At 40.4% G+C, this 18,282-nt stretch overlaps 1 protein-coding gene across 1 annotated transcript in view; it reads right to left on the bottom strand.

Annotated features, from left to right (window-relative positions):
• ptprga (protein tyrosine phosphatase receptor type Ga) overlaps window positions 1-18,282 on the bottom strand; it is a 613,968-nt gene that overhangs the window by 76,312 nt on the left and 519,374 nt on the right. The window contains exons 10-12 of the mRNA XM_050039320.1: window positions 6,794-6,902; window positions 6,197-6,246; window positions 3,787-4,555 (exon numbers count right to left, since the gene is read on the bottom strand). Of these exons, the coding sequence (XP_049895277.1) occupies window positions 3,787-4,555; window positions 6,197-6,246; window positions 6,794-6,902 (928 nt within the window). The remainder of the gene's footprint in view (window positions 1-3,786; window positions 4,556-6,196; window positions 6,247-6,793; window positions 6,903-18,282) is intronic.

Genomic DNA, 18,282 nt, shown 5'->3' with positions numbered 1-18,282 from the left:
TTTGCTCTACATCAGTGCAATTCATCCACTCTAAATTACCGCAATTCATCACCACTTATTACTTTAAGACCTTTGCATGAAGAAAGGCCTTCATGCAAGAGCCCAGCTCCACCTCTTGCACTATATACAACACACTCAGCTCTCTATAATCCAGTTCTATTTTGCTTATGCCCCTGCTTCAATATCCTACATCAACCTCTCTTTACGATAACTCTAATCAAAAACATAGACCATATGCTGTTTACCTTTGTTTGATAAAGTTGTCTCCCATGGTCATCTCACTTAAAACTGTGCGAGGGGTGTAAACAACAAATTACATCTATCCCATCTATCCTTTTTTTTTTTTTGTGTACTTGTATTTGCACTTTGTATTTGTAAAAATAGGTACATAGGTACGGTAAATAAGGTAAGGTAGATAAGGATATAAGGTAAATCAGCAGTTGCTTCAAGAGAAGACGCTGCAGGTGTGTGTTTTGACCACAGGAGGGCAGAGGTCCAGAGAGGACACACTGCACTTGAACACTCTGGAAAACATATATGTTCTAAATGTAGGATGACAAAATTATTGATCAAAGTTAGCATCATTGTACCTCAGCATAGGTAAAAATGATTGCATCTATCTTAATCATTGATTTAATGCACCACCCTGGCAAACATGCTAATTGACTTATATGCACCAACAATGTTGAGTGATCGGCACGTGCCTGCTGTGTCTGGCTTCTATGCTAAATGCTATCATGCTCATGGTGGATCCAGCAGTGATTTCTGCTTTCACTAAGAAACTTCTACCTTCAGTTATGTGTGTGAGGTTTTTCTGCCGTTTGTGACTGTTTATATCTGTCACAGTTGAGACTACAGAGACTCAGTCAGCTCTAAGTATTAAAAACACACTTTGTGGAGCATGGTGGGATACAGCAGCTGAGTAGACTGGTTACAGTGGGAGGTTGAGTTGACTGGCAGCCTGTTCTCATCCTGAAGTCATCAAATACAGCCACTTTGTCACTGATTTTGGCATCAGACATTGACATCAAAAGCCACCTTTGATACAATATGCTGTGGGGTGGCATCAGTTTGTAATGCAGCCCGGACAGAACCTTTTGTAGTGCTATGATACTCCACTGGTCGGCTGGATGGCACCAGTCATGGCAGTATGATATGCCCCAGGATTGGCATCACTTTGAAACACTGTCGGTACACTGCCGGTAACGTCATAATATAAGGAGCTGGAAAGTCCCTATTGGGTGGGCAGTAGGGGTGGTGAATGGATCCGACAAACCCCGGACAAGCCTAATGTTCCCTTCCCACATGAATGTAGAGCCAAACCATAATGTTTTTTTATAAAGCTAACCATGTGCTTATGTTGCCTTAACCTAACCATGGGTCTTTTTTTGGATATCATGGCGTTGGTACTGGTATCACGTAACGTCAACAGCAGATGCAAGAGTACCTAGCGTGTAATATGTAGACGTGAAAGTCCACTGACAAAGTGCCAATATGCGATGAATTGGGATGAGAACATGTTGGGACCTGTTATGGTGGGACAGAGACGCTGAGTGGACTGGTTATATTGTGTTTTGTGCATTAACAAGCAAAAATGTTCAACCTAGAGCAGAATTTGTAGCCTATATATCTAAAGTCTCAGTACTTTTACTTGCACATAATTCTAATACTTTTTCCATCCCCTGGTTATAAGCCAATTTCCTAAATTTATTATGTTTATGTAGACAAACTCGTAAAGCTGAGCTGTAACTGGATAAAGACAATATTTAGTCAAAGTGTTGGTCCTTAGGTGTGGCTTAGATATTATGTATTTACTTAATCTTTATTCTTAGTTTTAATGAAAGAAGCTGTGAGATTAAATTTGGACTCACATCTTTTGCTGAGTGCCATAGACATTGTCTGAACCAGCTGATGTATTAGATTTTCTTTGCACATCCCTCTTTATCTTAATCTAAAAAGAATTGCGTAACCATTGATCTCGCACCTCCAGGAGATAACGGTGGAGAAAATGAAATTGTGATCAAAGCAGCCACCCCTCTACATCATCCTGTTACTTTCCACTGAAACATGATAGCAGCAATAATGACATTTGAACATTATCTTACTGTTGGGAATATTTGGAAACATTGCTTTGTGAAGAAAAAGAGTTTGTCTGTTAAATCAGTGGTATTATCACTTTACTTATTTGCACAAAAATACCCCATGTATCACTGCCTTACCACATTGAGATGGATAAAATCTGTATGGACATAAACAATATCAATTCATTCAACACTTCAAAAATATGATGGTTTTGTCAGTGTAACCTCATATTAAGAGGTTTTTCCAGGGGACTTTGGGAGCCACAGATATCACACATTTCATTATTTTTGAAGGATTTCTTCAAATTGGACCCTTGACTGGAGAGTGCTTGATAAAGGAACAGCCTTTTACAAAGACAAGTACTTCTGAGGACTTTCCAAATGCTCAACGTCGACCTTATCTAGTTATTTTATTTAATGTTCACGTAAGGAGATTGGGATTCATCAAATTGCAGATATTTGGAAGCAACTAAAATTACAGCCCTATGATTGTATGCTTCCTCCAACCAGTCAAGTTGTAGTTAACATCCACGTCTGTCCAGACTCATATGTAGCCATGACAGTACACACGCTTCACATGTCATTTCATCATTTTATCTTATGGGATACCAAATTCTAATCAATTCATCCTTGAGTCCAAGTGGACGTTTGAAAAAATACCCTTAAGGAGTTCCTGAGATATTTTGTTCACAACAATGAGAGGGACATGAGGTCACAGTGACCTATGACCACCAAAATCGAATCAGTTTGTCCTTGAGCTCAAGTGGCAACTGCGCCAAATTTAAAGAAACTCCATCAAGGCATTCTTGAAATATTGTGGACGCAAGGTCAGAGTGACCATCAGGGTTTCCCACACATTCATATATATTTGTGGTGGCCCGCCATGATTAAAACATCTGAAGCTGCAAAAAGATTTTCTATTTTTAGAGTTGGACCATTCATAAGGGGAGCTTTTGGAATATTTAAACTGTTCGGTTATTTATAGCACCATATTGTCGGAGTGCAGAGTGTACTCGGGGCAGAGATGGAGGGGCAGAATGTCAGACACATTGAAAGTGAAACAACCTTTCATTCTGGTGCATCTAAAAGTTTGCATTCACTTGCAGCAGCTGCTCCTCTCATCAGCTCTGAACAGATTGACAAATCAATTATCCACCCAACAAGACACAAACTGCTGGTGACTCATGGAGAGCTCCACCTGCACTGCATTCACAGACTCAACAAAACCTCCCAGTATAGAGACGGAAAACAGAATGACACAAAGGGACACACAGGCATATAAAAAGAAACAAAAAACAAAAGTTTGCTGTCCCACCCCCGTCATCGGCGCTGCCACACATACACTCTAATTCTGTGGGAAACACTGACCTTTGACGCCAACATCTAATCAGTTCATCCATGAATCCATGTGGACATTTGTAACAAATTTGAGGAAGCTCCCTCAATATCGCAATCACAAGAAAGGGATGGAAAGATGTACAGACAACCCAAAAACATAATGCCTCTAACCACAGCTGTTGCCAGGGAGGAAGCATAAAACTGCAGACTGGGTCACAGAGCGAGATGAAACACAGTTGAAAAATAATTACATTTGTACAAGTAAAGCAAGGGTGATTATTCTGCAGTTCTGCAAATTCACCACATTTCTCTACAAATGATCAAAGCTAATTATTTACATGAGGCTTTTGCGCATTAGTTGACTTACCGGTATGAATGGAGAAAGGCCAGTGCTTCCTGTCCCTCCCTGAGCTGGGTCTGAGTGTTGCTGCTGGGTCCTTGGGGGCAGGAAATTTGACCATTTCAGTGGCAGCCTCTGTGGTGGTAGTGGGGTTAGAGTGAAGTGGATTGTGAGTGTACACTCCCAATTGGTCTTCTACGTCAGGTGGCACATCAGTTGGATCTGGTTCAGTCTGTTCTTTCTCCTTTGCAGTAGCATCTGGTGTCTCTCTGAGCGGCTCATTCACCGCTGTACTGTTGTCCTTCCTCCTTGCCTTGCCAACACCTCCTGATCCTTTCCTCTCCTTCTTCTCATCTTTATCTTCTTCTTCCTCCTCTTCATCCTTATCCTCTCCTTCCCTCTCACTGTCTTCTCCTTGACCCTTGCTATTCTCTCTGTCCTCACCCCCAGTGTCACTGTTATCTTTGGCTGCAGCCGTCGTGACAGCAGAGGCAGAGGTGGTGGCCTCTTTGGTGGGCTCGGTGGGTTCAGTGGTCTGGCGTGTGGGATTATGGGTTGGTGCTCTGCTTGGCCAAACTGAGCTGGGGAAGGAGGAGATAACACCGCCGCTGAAGCCCAAGCCGGCCAGTAAAGTACTGGTCACCACGGACGCCACCGTTGCTTGACTTCCACTGGAGGATGGGCCGATTCCTGTTGCCATGGAGACGAAGGAGAAAGGGATACCTGAGGAGGTCCAAGTAGATGAGCCAGAGGAGATGGGAGCCATATCAGCTGAAGAGGCTGGAGACACTGTCGGCTGAGAAAAAGAACAATTCGCTGATTAGAATTTGGAATAATTTGTTTTTTTTCCTCTTCACTCAACTTTCACATTTCAACTAATGCTCACGCTATACTTTCTGCGTATCTGCGAGGGTCCGCTTTGGTCCTTGTGATGTAAATGTCAGCATCTGCCATGTCTGTGCAGACCCCTATGTGGAGGTTGTATACATGGCAAATGTTGAAAAAATAACAGTTACAACATGTAATCTCTTGTCCCACACTCCATTTGGTGGTGTATGCACCTCTAGCTGGTTTGCCAAGAAGAAAAAGTAAAAGAAGAAGCAGAGGAGGAAGAAGAGGAAAGTAAAAGGAGATTTAAAAGAATATTTTTTTCTAGTTGTACAACCAAAATCAACAAACATTAGTTGTTCTTGCTGTCAACAGGTCGCCATTTCTATCCTAACAAACATGCCATTCTTCTTCTTCTTTTTATGGCATTTAGCAGACAACATTAGGGTGCATTTCACCCACCCTGAAAACTGCTCCTATGGCAACTAGTACAAGTCAGCTGTCAGCCAGCTGTCTATGGATGTTCAATGTAGAAAGTACGCCCGAGCCTTACTGAGTTTAACCCCTTAAGGTATATTTTAGGGTTCAGTCCTCTAAGTTTGGATCTAGGTCAGGAACCCCTCTCAGTTTGAACTTTTCAGTTTTCATTCTTCTCACAACAACTTCTGTCACCTCTCTTGTGTAAGCGCGCAACAGCTTGAATTCCTTTGAGGTGAGACTGCCCGAAAGTGTGCTCTATCATCCCTATCTGAGAGTTTATGACAGCAGGCTTTTTGTCCCACCTTTGAGTCTGGCCTTTCAGAACACCTATGAACACTTTTGGTTTTAGGTGTGGTCATACGACATGTTAAACAAACTACTTCCTTTTTGGCATAATAAGGGCTGAAGGGGTCACATGGAATCCTGTAACGTCAAACCTGAGAACCACTTTTTAATTTAAAGCCTTTCGTGAAATGTGTACCAAAGGCAAGTCTTGAGGATAGTCTACGAACTGTTTCTTTGGAGCATACTGAGGCCTTCAGGTGTCACAGGTTAACATGGTTGGGAACCGCTGTTGTTGGGAACAAAATATCTTAATTTCAAACATTCAAACCACTTTATAATCTTTAGATTCACATAAAATGTTTTAGAAATAAGTAAGAAAAATAGATTTTATCCATCATCAGTCATCATCAGTGCTTATGTAGTGCAATTGCTTCATTTTAAGTATATTTATGCAACATTTTGTCAAAGTAAAGGGAGATTAAGACATACAATCATCAAAACAAACAGCTTGAGCATACCATACTTATGTCTAAATTTGCACACACAACTTGAAGTAAATTCTGGGTCTTGTGTTTTGCTTAATTTTATATTTGTCCCATAGTGTCGGAAAAGTACAAAAGGATTTTTGTTTTAATGTATTATTTCTACAAAACAAAACACTATTCTATTGTATCATAAATCCCTTTATTCTGCTACATGTGAACCACTGCTTTCTAATCCTGACTATAATTCCCCTTGAGACATTCCTGTCCACACAGGGAAGAACAATGCTAATATAGACACTGCTCTCTGCTGGATGAAACATGAAAAGACAATATTGGTGATTCACCTCTGCTTCCCTTACCATTCCAGTTTTCACGATCCTTGTCCCCTCAAATATCCTTGTGGTGTTTGCTGAAACACAGGAGAAAAAAAGGGATAATTCACAGTTAAACACAGGAGAGACGACCAAGCAACACTTCACTTGAAGGGGTGTCTAATAGACATCCATGAGTGCATTGCAAGCCCATTAATCACAACATGACAGAATGTAAATGCAAGGCACTGAATACTTAATGGGGGCAGCCAATACACTAAATGTAGTTAGATGAAATTAATTCATGTGGCTGCATTTCATCTGCTTACTGTTAGTTCATTTCTTTCTTTCCCTCTTTCATTTTTCCCTTTAGCCTGCAGCTGTTGATATGAGCTCATATAAATAACCTGAATATGAGAGATTTTGTGATATTATGATCAAAGGGATCCTGACTGTCAGAAAACACTGTTTGCACAAATGTAAGACAGTATGCAGAGCATGTTGAGAGAGGCCTGTGTACATGAAAGAGATATGCACTGAAGCCCATACTGACGGTTATGATGACATTAGAGATAATGCGGCTGCAATTCATGGACACTTAAGGTCTAAGCGGTCTGTGTGTGTGAGTGTGTGTGTGTTTGTTACCTCTGAAGAGCATGCTCTGGCTGAAGTCACTGCGCATGTCATTCATGCAGACGGCCTGGACTCGAAACAGGTACAGCACATCGGGGGAGACGGGAGAAATGACAGCCTCCTGGACAACACACACAAACATACCACAAACAAAATCAGTAAAGTCATCTAAGTTTGTATCATATTAATTCTGATAATAAGACTAATAAGACAAATAAGCATATATATATATACATACATATACTGTATATATTTGATTTTGGGATGAACTGCCCCCTTTAAACTAATATCTACCTTTTAAATTAGGCAACTAAATTTGATTTTTAACTCTTACTGTGGACGCAAAGGTGTGCTAAAAATAAGATATTTCTTTTGCAACAGAAATATTTTACCTTTTCATGTTCCAGGTTTCCCTCAAAAATGTTTTTGATGCTCTCAAATTCATATTGTTTCTGTTCACCATTTTCCTTTTTAAGGGAAACAGTTTTTGTAATATTTCCCCAACTTTCTATAGGTGGGTCAAACATAACCCACATGTACAATGTTCTTATATCCCTATTAGATATCTACCTGGTGTAGACTCCAAACAGTTACATTAAAATCCAGGAAGACTGGAAAACACACACACACACACACACACGGTACACACATAAACAGAAATAGTAAACTTAACAGGGGCTGACCCAGGCCCGAATTTAAGGAATAGGTGGACTTATTGGTTGTCTGGAGGAACACCAGGAGAAGGGAGAAAATAATGGCTTAGAATTCATTTATCCATCAACTTTTAAATGTCCTTAAACATGGCGTCCAAAATTTCCCACCTCTATTACAGATCAAAATGTATGCACAACTGAAACAGTTTTAAATAAAAAAAAAAAAGTGGGGAAAAAAAAAAAGTAGAGATCCGCCTTGAGACCAAATCAGACTGCAGTGTTACAGCTTGTTATGCAGGTAGGGCACTGCGTTCTCCTAATGAGGCCACAGCGAAGGTCAACCAGGAAGGCCATCTCATCCCCATACAAACCATTATTTCTCTACAGCCTTTAATATAGTCAGTTTACTTCACATTCTTACTGGAGGTATCCTAACCCAGGCAATGCACCTCTCTTTCTGTGGTTCATCCATATCATTACATCCAGGCTGTATGTTTCCTTATACTCCCATGGTCACTCCCACATCATTATCTCCCTGTCAAATACAAAAGTTAATATGAGCTGAAAAGTCCACTCTTTAGCACATGCCCGAATGTGGCTCTTCAGTCATGTAAAAACAAGGTGGTTGTGTGTATGTGGGGAGCTGGTAACCCCTATCTCTATTGAAAGCTCAGAGCGCTTAAAAGTTATTAGACATTTGAGCTAAGATTCTCATATACTGTTCCCAAAGGTCAAGAATGATTGTTCATGCTCAAATCAGCTCACCCCCTCATATTGTTAAAGCCCCCTGTCAAGCTTTCCAAACCAGTTAATAAAAAGAACTCATGCTGCTTTGGATCAGCACAATGATAAAGTTATCATGTACAAGCAGTCTCCTCTGTTATCCATCTCTTTCACATAAGGGGGTGAGAATATAGGACTAATCTTAAAACCGGATGACATCCAGCAGAGCCATGTTTTAATGGTATAATAGGCTCTCACACATTATTTCTCCACTGCTTTATTCTCTTTAGACGATGTCATTATATCACTAAAGTCTCGTTTTTTAATCAAGTCTGACGAATTTATCAGCCAGCCATTTTCATAAGCTGTTTTATCACTGCAGATAATCAGAGTCACACTGAGTTACAAAGTGCAAAGATACAGCAGGTCCATTGGAAAATAGCTTCTCTGTTTTATGGTAAAATGTTTAATTCAACAAATCAAGGGGACATTTTTAATAATCCTTTACAGTCCGTCCTATTAACTTACCCATTCATGTAGAAAAATACATGACGGAACAGCCCAGGCTTCAGCGGAAAATGTTGGCATTGAACATTTCTGCAAACAACAAATTCCTTACATTTGTACTGTATGTGTCCTATGTATCATATGTATGTTTCTAAAGTGACATGGTATATGAACTGACTTTGACTGCAGACCACTGTTCGAAACCCCCAAACAACAAAAGCAGTTATTTTTTTTGTGGATTGCTTTTAACGTGGGTGTTTTTAGCGACCCATGCCTGTGTTTCCATGGAAAATAGTGCCATGAAATGCGATTGTTTTTTACTGAGACATCACTGCATTTCCAGCCAGGATTGTGCCACCAAAGCTTGTATTTCAAACTTAAACACAATCTTTTCTGAACCATAACCAAGTGGTTTTTGTGTCTAAACCTAACCACATTTTAACCACAGCATTGTTGAAACACAGAGTACAATGGCTTGGTGAAAAATGTCTTTTTACTTTTTTATTAAAGCTGTGGCTCAGGAGGTAGAGCAGGTCACCCACCAACTAGAGGGTTGGTGGTTCAATCCCTGCTCTCTGAGTCTGCATGTTGAAATGTCCTTGGACAAGACACTGAACCACAAATTGCTCACAATAGCTGTGATTGTGCATGAATATGTACAAAACTGAGCAACAGGTGGCACCTTATACAGCAACATCGGCCACCACTGTATGAATGTGTGTGTGAATAGGTAAAGGCCTGAATTAGGATAATGTAAAGTTAGACACAAGCTGAAAGCTGACAGTTTTCTTAGTGGCAGTGCCATTTGGTTAAATTATTTACACAGCCATTGACACTGATGTGGCAATGATATACTATACTATACATCTTCAATAAAAACAAGCACACATTTTCTTTCTGAAAGTTGAACTGGGTTAAGTTTTTACATTTGTGTTGTGATTTGCCACATAACACTTTTAATCTCTGTCATGCATTCAGAGAGAACTAGATATCATCACCACAAATGCACCATAGGACTGCGCAGAAAATCTGACGTACAACTGATAGCTTTCATGAGAAGGCAGCGCTCTGTCAGGCGTGGGTGTTGCTGTTTACACTAATGCTGTGGAGAATTCAAGCTTCCAGCTGACTCCTGCTCTCACACAGTTGGGTGGCAAAGATTGAGTAAATCAAAAGGTTTCATGTAAACATCTCAAGGCTTCAATGTACAGTGGCATCAACGGCAGCTGATAAACAAACAGGATGTCTGAAGAGTGTGGAATCACATCACTCTGCTCTACAGAACTGATCTGCACCGTTGCTCTATTTATACACTCACACAATGTGTAGTTTTGTATATAAATAAATAAACACCATACGCCTACGTTATTACTGCTGCAATAAGACCACAGACAGTAGTAGTCTGTAGAGAGACAGGGTATTCTGTAAGTTCAGAATGAGCAAATGTTAAATGTCAAGACTAATGAATCTTGGTGTTTAATGAGGTAGTGATGATGCATGAACAACCACCAACTTTCATCCGGGAGGCCAGTGTTTGCTTTTCGAGAGACTGGAATGCCTGGTTCACACTACACAATATCAGCCCGTTTATAGCACGTCGTACGCGATAATTCATCGTTTCATCTCGTGTAGTGTGTCATAGTAGACAACAACGGACGCCAAGCCTGGGACGCCTCATGACGTTCCAACAGAAAGTCTAGCATTTTTGATTTTCTGTTTGTCATTCATGACTGCTCCCATCACAGCCGTCACTTTGATCAATAGGAACACAGAGCGATCTGCTGCCATAGACAAGGCAACAACACCCCAGCCTTTTTGATATTTCCTGTAGGGATGCTGCTACAACAGTAAGTAAGAGTAACAAGGGAAAAATATTACTGCCAGTAGTAGTAATAGTACTGCAATTAGCATCAAGCTAGCAAACAATGTAATGCCTGGTTCACACTACATGTGTGCGGTTACATGATGGCTTCTCATTCAGAATGAAATAAATCTGAATGAAATAGTTTACATGGGAAATATTCATTCCGAATGAGGGTTTACACGGGAGATCAGTTTAATCGCCTTTTAATCGCCTTTATTCGGGTCTGCGCAAGGTTTGGGGCAGGGAAGGTTTCTGATTGGATAGGGGGCGGGGTGGATGTTACGTGTTTACGTTTACCGGAAGAAAACACTGTAGTCCTCGTTCTGGATAACAAGATGCTTGACGACGCCGTTCTTAGTGCCTTTTTCTGGCTTGTTTTGCTTATATTCTTGAAGCAGCAGTATGACAACAACCTTGTTCTGCTAATGCTTCGTCTGTTGAGGAGGAGAAGAGAGGTAGAAGGTCGAAGAAGGGAGATAGAAAACCGTGCTTTGGCGAATGGAAACCGGTTAGTGTAGCCATAGACATATGTCTGTTAGTGCAACGAGTCGCATGAGCTATATGCGTCATTGCGCCAGAAGGGCAAGGAAACGAGCATGCGCAGAAAGGCTGGAATGAACTTAAAGAGGAATGAGTGTATACATGCACACAAAATTCTTTCATTCGGAATGACAAACGGAATAAACCACCCCCTTTAATCGGATTTAATTTTCAATCGGAATGACCGTTTACATGACCACTTTTAATCGGAATGGCCTTTCATTCTGAATGAAAGTGGAATTCAACTGTCCATGTAAACGTACTGCATGACATTTCTGTCCATTCTGACAGTCACTATGTCACATTATGCGACTGTGGAGTCATAAAATCGTGCCGTGACTTGGCCGATAGACATGACCAAATGTTGATATGTGACAAGGTCAAAGTGAGAATGTGTTGCATTATTACATGAATGAGGACAGACTAAATATTAGAAACACCACCAGGGGTGTTTTAGCATGGGGAAAAGTGGGATTGATTACCCAGGGCTCCAATGGGTGGAGGGCTCTTGAAAAGTCTTGAATGAAAAGTTTGGTTTTGTTTACAAGTTTTTTATTGTAAGTATTAAGTGCCATACATAAATTAGAATTTGAAAGACTTAGTATAGAAAAAAAATAGTTGAAGCTCTCTGAGGTGCCTCTCACCCCTTAAAGGTGCAAAGTAGTTTAGTCCATCCTTGCACCAGGATTCGTCTCAGACACAGCAAGAGCCGAGTGACTGCTTATGATGCCGGAGCCCCAATGTGCATTGTCATGGGCCCCCTTTCCTTCCTCTCTTGATCCATGTTCTGCACCTTTTGAATTTTTTATTTATTTTTTACAAAGTCAGTTTGCTTTCTTTCCCTTTCCTTAGTTTTCTCTTTCTTGTAGAAAAGACATGAAAGAGAGCACTTATGTATAGGGCCCAGGTGGTTCCCTGCCCCTGAACACCACTCATTATAACCTAATACAATTGAGCAGCGCCACAAACTACATGCTCTAAAATGATTGTACATTTGAATCAAGACCTCTTTAAAACAGTTTCAACAAAAACTGAACATAACTTTTATGAATGAGAATTTATTGCATGACTGTTATTTTAGATGACCTTCACTTTAACTATGTATTCCTAATAAAACCGCAAGTAAGTGTATGTTGTATGTAAGAACTTTCGATATGAACACCTTGAAGTTCAAAGGGAAAGGAGGTTTGTTGTGTAACCAACAAACACTGTCAACACAATATATTCTGAACTTTAAAAGAACATTCCAACAGTTTGATATATTCCCTTATTCTTCATATTGCCCAGACAGAAGAGGAGATTAATAACACACTCAGAATGATGTAGGGTGACAAGCAAAGTTATAATTGGTATTTTTTTGACCATCAAGTAAACAGACAGTTTTTAACCGTACCATCAGGACAGAACTTTTGAGATGCTGCTTTCAGTCACTGCTCCCAGATTATGATCTATTTTTACATGTGTTAGTACACAAGATACACTCACTTGCCTTCTACAGGTTGTGTTAGAGATAAGCCTCTTCCCTTTTCTACAGATCCTCTGATCCTCTGGCTCCCCCCTCCCCCTCCTTACAAGTGGTACGGGCCATTAAATAGTCCAGTCCAGAGTGTTTTATTACATGGGGATTCTCCATTGATTGTGACAAGGGGGACGTGTGTGGGATTTTGGGGTCCTAAAGCCATGTAAGTCCCTGTTGTGACCTAGATAGAGGCGTCAAGGGAGGATATGAGGAATAAGAGCAGAATCAAAGGGCTGACAGAAAGAGGGAATGAAAAATAGCATGTGGGAAGGGGGCGTTGGAGGGGGAGAAGGCAAGGAGAGGAAGAGCAGGAGGGGTGAGGGAGAGTGAAGTAGATTTCAGAGGGAGGGATAGTCTCTTGAGTTAATGATGGGTGGATAAAACACTTCCCACCTCTCTCCCTCCATCTCTCATCATGGCAGAATCCCAGTTCTGAAAGCCGATGCTGCTTCTACAGCCAGGGGGCACTCTGATCCCTTTTTTTTGCAGCCGTTCCTGGTTTTTCTTTTTTTTTTTTCCCACAGAGCCACTGGCCCAAGGTCATGCTTTTTGCACAGGCTGGCAGCCCTGCATCCCCTCCAGCTTAGCATTAGTATTCTGCTAGCCGATCGGCAGACCACAATGTAAGGGAATGAAACCTCCTGTCTGCTCCACAGCCTTCTCTCATAGCTCATTTTGGCTCCTGATGAGACCATTTGTAATGGAATTGATGGAGGATGTTACTTGGTTTGTGTGTGTGTGTTGGCATGTGTGTGTATGCGTGTTTGTGATCAAAAGCTTTTGTCCCCAGACAAATTAATAACTACTTTATTAAAACCTCTGCTGAGATATTTTCTCATTATGACTTTTATTTTGCCCGCACTCTGTGTATGTGCCTTTGTTAAACAAAAAAAAAAGCATATTTTTAATGATGCAATCAGTGCTGATTTTGTACGAGTCAAAACAGTTTGGTTCAAAAACAAGTTATTAGATTTTGCAAGGCCCTCGCAGTCATAGTTTTGATGATGTAAAATCCTCTGTATTTGTGAAATAACACACACACACACACACACACACACACCCGTGTTCCTCCTAGTGCCGCTGCATTTGACTATTATTTAACTCTGTTAGTCCAAAATTTTCTTGTCATTATTTACAATAAATTTGACTGCGGCTCTGTTCAAAGTTCAGTTTCACTGTCTAATGAGAAGTTAATGTGGACAGTGATGTCTCTACACATGGCAATGTGCTGGATGATTAAAATGTGTTCAAAAGTGCAGTGTATCACAGTGATAAGGTTAAATCATAGTCCATTAATCAAGTTAACCAAATAACATATGGCTGAAGATCGGGGCAGTGGGTGGTGTGATTTCAGCTTGCAATGCATCAGCAGGGAGGGGATGAAGAAGGAAGAACGGAAAGTGGGGGGTATAAAAAACAAAAGAAAGGAAAGGAGAGGGCAGTAAAGGACAAAAGAAAGTAAAGAAGCAAAGAGGACAAGAAGGTCAAAGAGGAAGTAGTAAATAGCAGATACAGTAAGAAATATGGAGCACTTTGTTATGTGAGTGGGTGCGTAGTTGGTGCTCAGGGAAATCATCTGATTATTTTCTGATGATCAGTTTATGGTTGGCTGATCTGGAATCTGGACTTTGATGTGACCCATTTGGGTTTTTCAAGACCTGTGCTTTTGTATTACATTTTTTATAACAGAGGTGGAGCTGTGGGGGGGCTTCCGGGGCTCCAGCCCCTGTCTTCTCAAAAGCCCTGAATCTTTTAGGTTTTTAAAAACCTTCAACTTTGAGTCATTCAGATAATAATGTATCCCATGTTGGCATACCAGCAGCCTTATAAGTGTCCCTTCTCCTCTGTTACAGTAACACAAGGCCCCTTTCAGCTTCTGTATGAGATGTACTGGGCTTTAAGCTTACTCCCATGTTATCCAGTCCCAGGCAATAATGTAGTAGAAAGAGCGAAAAAGTCTGAGTATGCCGGGACAGAGTGGTGGTGGATGGGTCAAACACGTACCAAACTTTCACCCTGGAAACCAGAAGTCAACTTGAGATTTTTTAATCTTGTAACATAGTTACTTGTATATGTTTCATGACATAGTCATCACCTGACATAGTCGTCAAGTAACATACTTGTTTAGTTACTGTAACAAAAGTACTTATTATACCGTAACTGTTTTTTAAACCTAACCAAGCAGTTTTGTTGCCTAAACCTGAAGTAGTTTTGGTGGCGAAACCTACATTTCCTGTGAAGCCGAAACAGAAACTGACACATCCTGCCAGAACAATCATTTTAAATATGTACCATCCACACACAATGGACCATTAAATAAACTTACATGCAGATGACATCCTACAGAACCCAACTCTTGTTACAAGAAATCATGACCTTATAAAAAAAATCTCTAAAATTTCAAAGCACTTAATTAACTAGTCAAAACCATCACTATTAGAGAGGTATCATAGTTTGAAGCATAGGGCCACTGACCAAGCTACCGTACTTGGCGAGCTGGGAGTGAGAATGTGTTTTTTCCTATTCTGCTACTCCCTAAAAAAATCTAATCTAGTTGAGTAAATGTCCTTCTGTTGGCCTAATATTCACAGTAGTGAAGACCACAGTTACTTGGCATTGTCGGAGATCCTTGTTTGCAATTAGAGTAGCCCAGATTATTATGGCAGGATTCAAATGCAGTAGATCTGTCAAATAAACCTTCATTCTATGAACTCTACTCCAGCATAATACAACAAAAATAGGTTTTATGATTAATAACGCTGATTATGCCAAATTTCTTCCCGACCTATATTATGTAACTTAGGGATCTAGTGTGTAGGATTTAGTGGCATCTAGTGGTGATGTTGCAGTAGCTCAGTCCATAGGGACTTGGGTTGGGAACCGGAGGGTAGCCAGTTCAAGTCTCCGTCCGGACCAAATATGGAATGTAGACTGGTGGCTGGAGAGGTGCCAGTTCATCTCTTGGGCACTGCCGAGACATGCCCTTGAGCAAGGCACCGAACCCCCAACTGCTCGGTGCGCCTGACCAAGGCAGCCCACTCACTCTGACATCTCTCCACTTTGTGCATGTATAGGTCCTGTTTGTGTATGTGTGTGTCTTTCGTACCTGTGTGTTAATGACAAAAAGAGTGCAAAAATTGGATTTCCCCTTAAGAGGATTATTAAAGTATATATAGAAATAGTAACAACAGGCAATTATTGCCTCTTTTTAAGTGGCAGGAGTGAAAATCAGTTGACCTAAACATTTGTTGTGTCATGGTTTCAGAATGATGAAGACAGTTTGAGAATAATTAGTTAAAAAGGGCATGTAGGCTCCACAGGGTGATTTTTTCCTTTGCAATTATCATGTTTTTCCTAAATTATTTACAGATTTTTAGGCATTTTATTATCTCAAATGGCAAATGCAGTAAATAGGAAAAAAATCTCCCTGGGGGAGCATGTCCCAAGACCCCCCTAAGGTTGGGGCTGAGCCCCAAATGTTTATGTCTAGATTTGCCCCTGATGCATAGATTAGGAGGCCCCATTACAGCACAACAGTTTAAGCCCTAAAATCCCTAAAGCCCAAAATATCATCATAAATTATCATCCATACAACATTATAAGCAAGAGGCTGTTCTTATCTCAACAGATGGCAGAACCACATCTCTCATGGAGCCAGGCTATAATACAGACACATCTTTATTTCTAATTTCTCATTTTTTAAGCATATTTTATCATACTTCTGCATGAAGCCACACTGATCATTTCTGATCTGTCTGGAGCTGCAAAACATTTTAAAGCCTTATAATTAAAGTAACGAGTGACATGGCTGTTTAGGTCTAAGGTGGCCTATCAACATTACTATTCGGTCTAAATTAGCATTCATTATTATGTTTTACCACAAGGTGGCTACTTTACAGTGGGTAGTTACGATTATTTGGCACTGTAACTTGGAGGTGAAAGCAAACAAATCTGTCCATGCCCTACTAAATTCTCATTTTCCTGCGGCACTTTTCCTTTTTTTCGATTTGGAACCACCTAGCCACGGAGACTCAAGACTAGCCAATATTGAGGGTCTGCAAAATTTAGAGGAAAAAGCACCAGTCCATAAACGTATAATGAACATTTTATGTTGTCAAAATGTTAAAGGTTACAATGGGAGAAAAAAAGAATTTCTTTCGGCCTGCAACAATAATAAATGAAAATTAAAATGTAAAAAAAAAAGAAGAGATGATTGATTTTTTTCTGTCAAAGCCACAGGGAGCCACTGGAGAGGGGATAAGGAGCTGCATCCCAGCCATCATTTGTATGTGGGTAGCAAATGACCTGAAAATCCCTACAGGGATTGTTCAAGGGTTCCGTAATGGCCCCATGCCTGTTGCCCACATGGGGGGTTTTACTCAAGATAAAATGCCCCATTTTGGGCTTATACCCACTTGGTACCCAGGTAGCTGTAGCATAACCTATGTGGGACCCACTTGGGTGAACCCACCCATGTAGGCCCATTTTAAACTCATTCATTCATCACCCAAAAGGGCTCCACATACAAATGTTGACTGGGAGGTTTCCTCCCTCTGACATAGGCCTCCAGGAAAAGTTGAGTTTTAAAGAATAGGTTTAGAATTACTTCAAGTCTACCTTCATACAACACAAACATGTGGTATGTATACCTAGAGAATTATTGGGTTCTGTCTCCTCATGCTTATATCATAATGTCCGTCAAGCAATTAGTTTATAGAGAGACAACATTGTAAGAAATGAGGGACAAAATCCACACTCCTTGTTCTGTGCAAATATATATTCCAAAATGTATCCCAAAATAAAGTCAGATTTTAGCGGTCTGACTCAGTCATATTGATTGGGTATTTTTATCTTGGCAGTCCATGCAGGTTTATTTCTATTGTTTTGTCCCACTAACTAACCTACATGGGACTAGAAGGGTGTATCTCTCCACCGGGGCTCAGCAAGAAACACTGCCTGAAGAATAACAAAGAGGGAATGTTGTGATAGAAAACTGTCAGTTTGGAAGATACACATTTGATGTGTCAAACTCAGACTGCTGAAGCCTCACGAGCCTCTATCAAACTACAGAATATATTTTTTGCACAGAATAAAGACTGTTAATTTATCACAGTTCTATAAAGATATCTCTGTGTAGCCAGTGTGGATAGGGGGGTCGGTACATACTGTGAGACTTTAACCGTGCTGTTTTGTGGTCTGGATGAGACCATAAACATTCTCTGTCAAGTTACATTATTTTATCTCGTCTTAAATAATTCATCCTCCTAAATCAGTAATATTGCAATGTAAAATTACATATCTAATGATGTATGATTTTATCCATATTACCCACCTCTGTTTAGAGTGACCAATATTTTTTTCTTTCAACATATATGGCATGTGAGTGTCACATTAAGATAGACTTAAAAAAAAAGAAATCCATCTTATCTAAAATCTAATAGCCTGCCCAGTCACCAGAGGAAACTGTTGGCATTTCTGCAAACCATGGCTACGTTTTATTTGTAAATTTCATACATATCATATCAACATTAATAAAGTGTCATCTTACTATATAATGACAAAAACTCTGTCTGTGTGTCTGTTCCACGTTTTTCTCCTCACTGACTTGGTCAATCCATGTGAAATTTGGCACAGTGGTAGAGGGTCATGGGAGGATGAGAAGTTTGACCGATCTGCATGAAACTGGGTGAACATA

The sequence above is a fragment of the Epinephelus moara genome, chromosome 24, assembly GCF_006386435.1.
Source record: "Epinephelus moara isolate mb chromosome 24, YSFRI_EMoa_1.0, whole genome shotgun sequence".
NCBI lineage: Eukaryota > Metazoa > Chordata > Actinopteri > Perciformes > Serranidae > Epinephelus > Epinephelus moara.
Note: the sequence above shows the minus strand (reverse complement) of the source record. Positions and strands in the feature narration are given on the sequence as shown.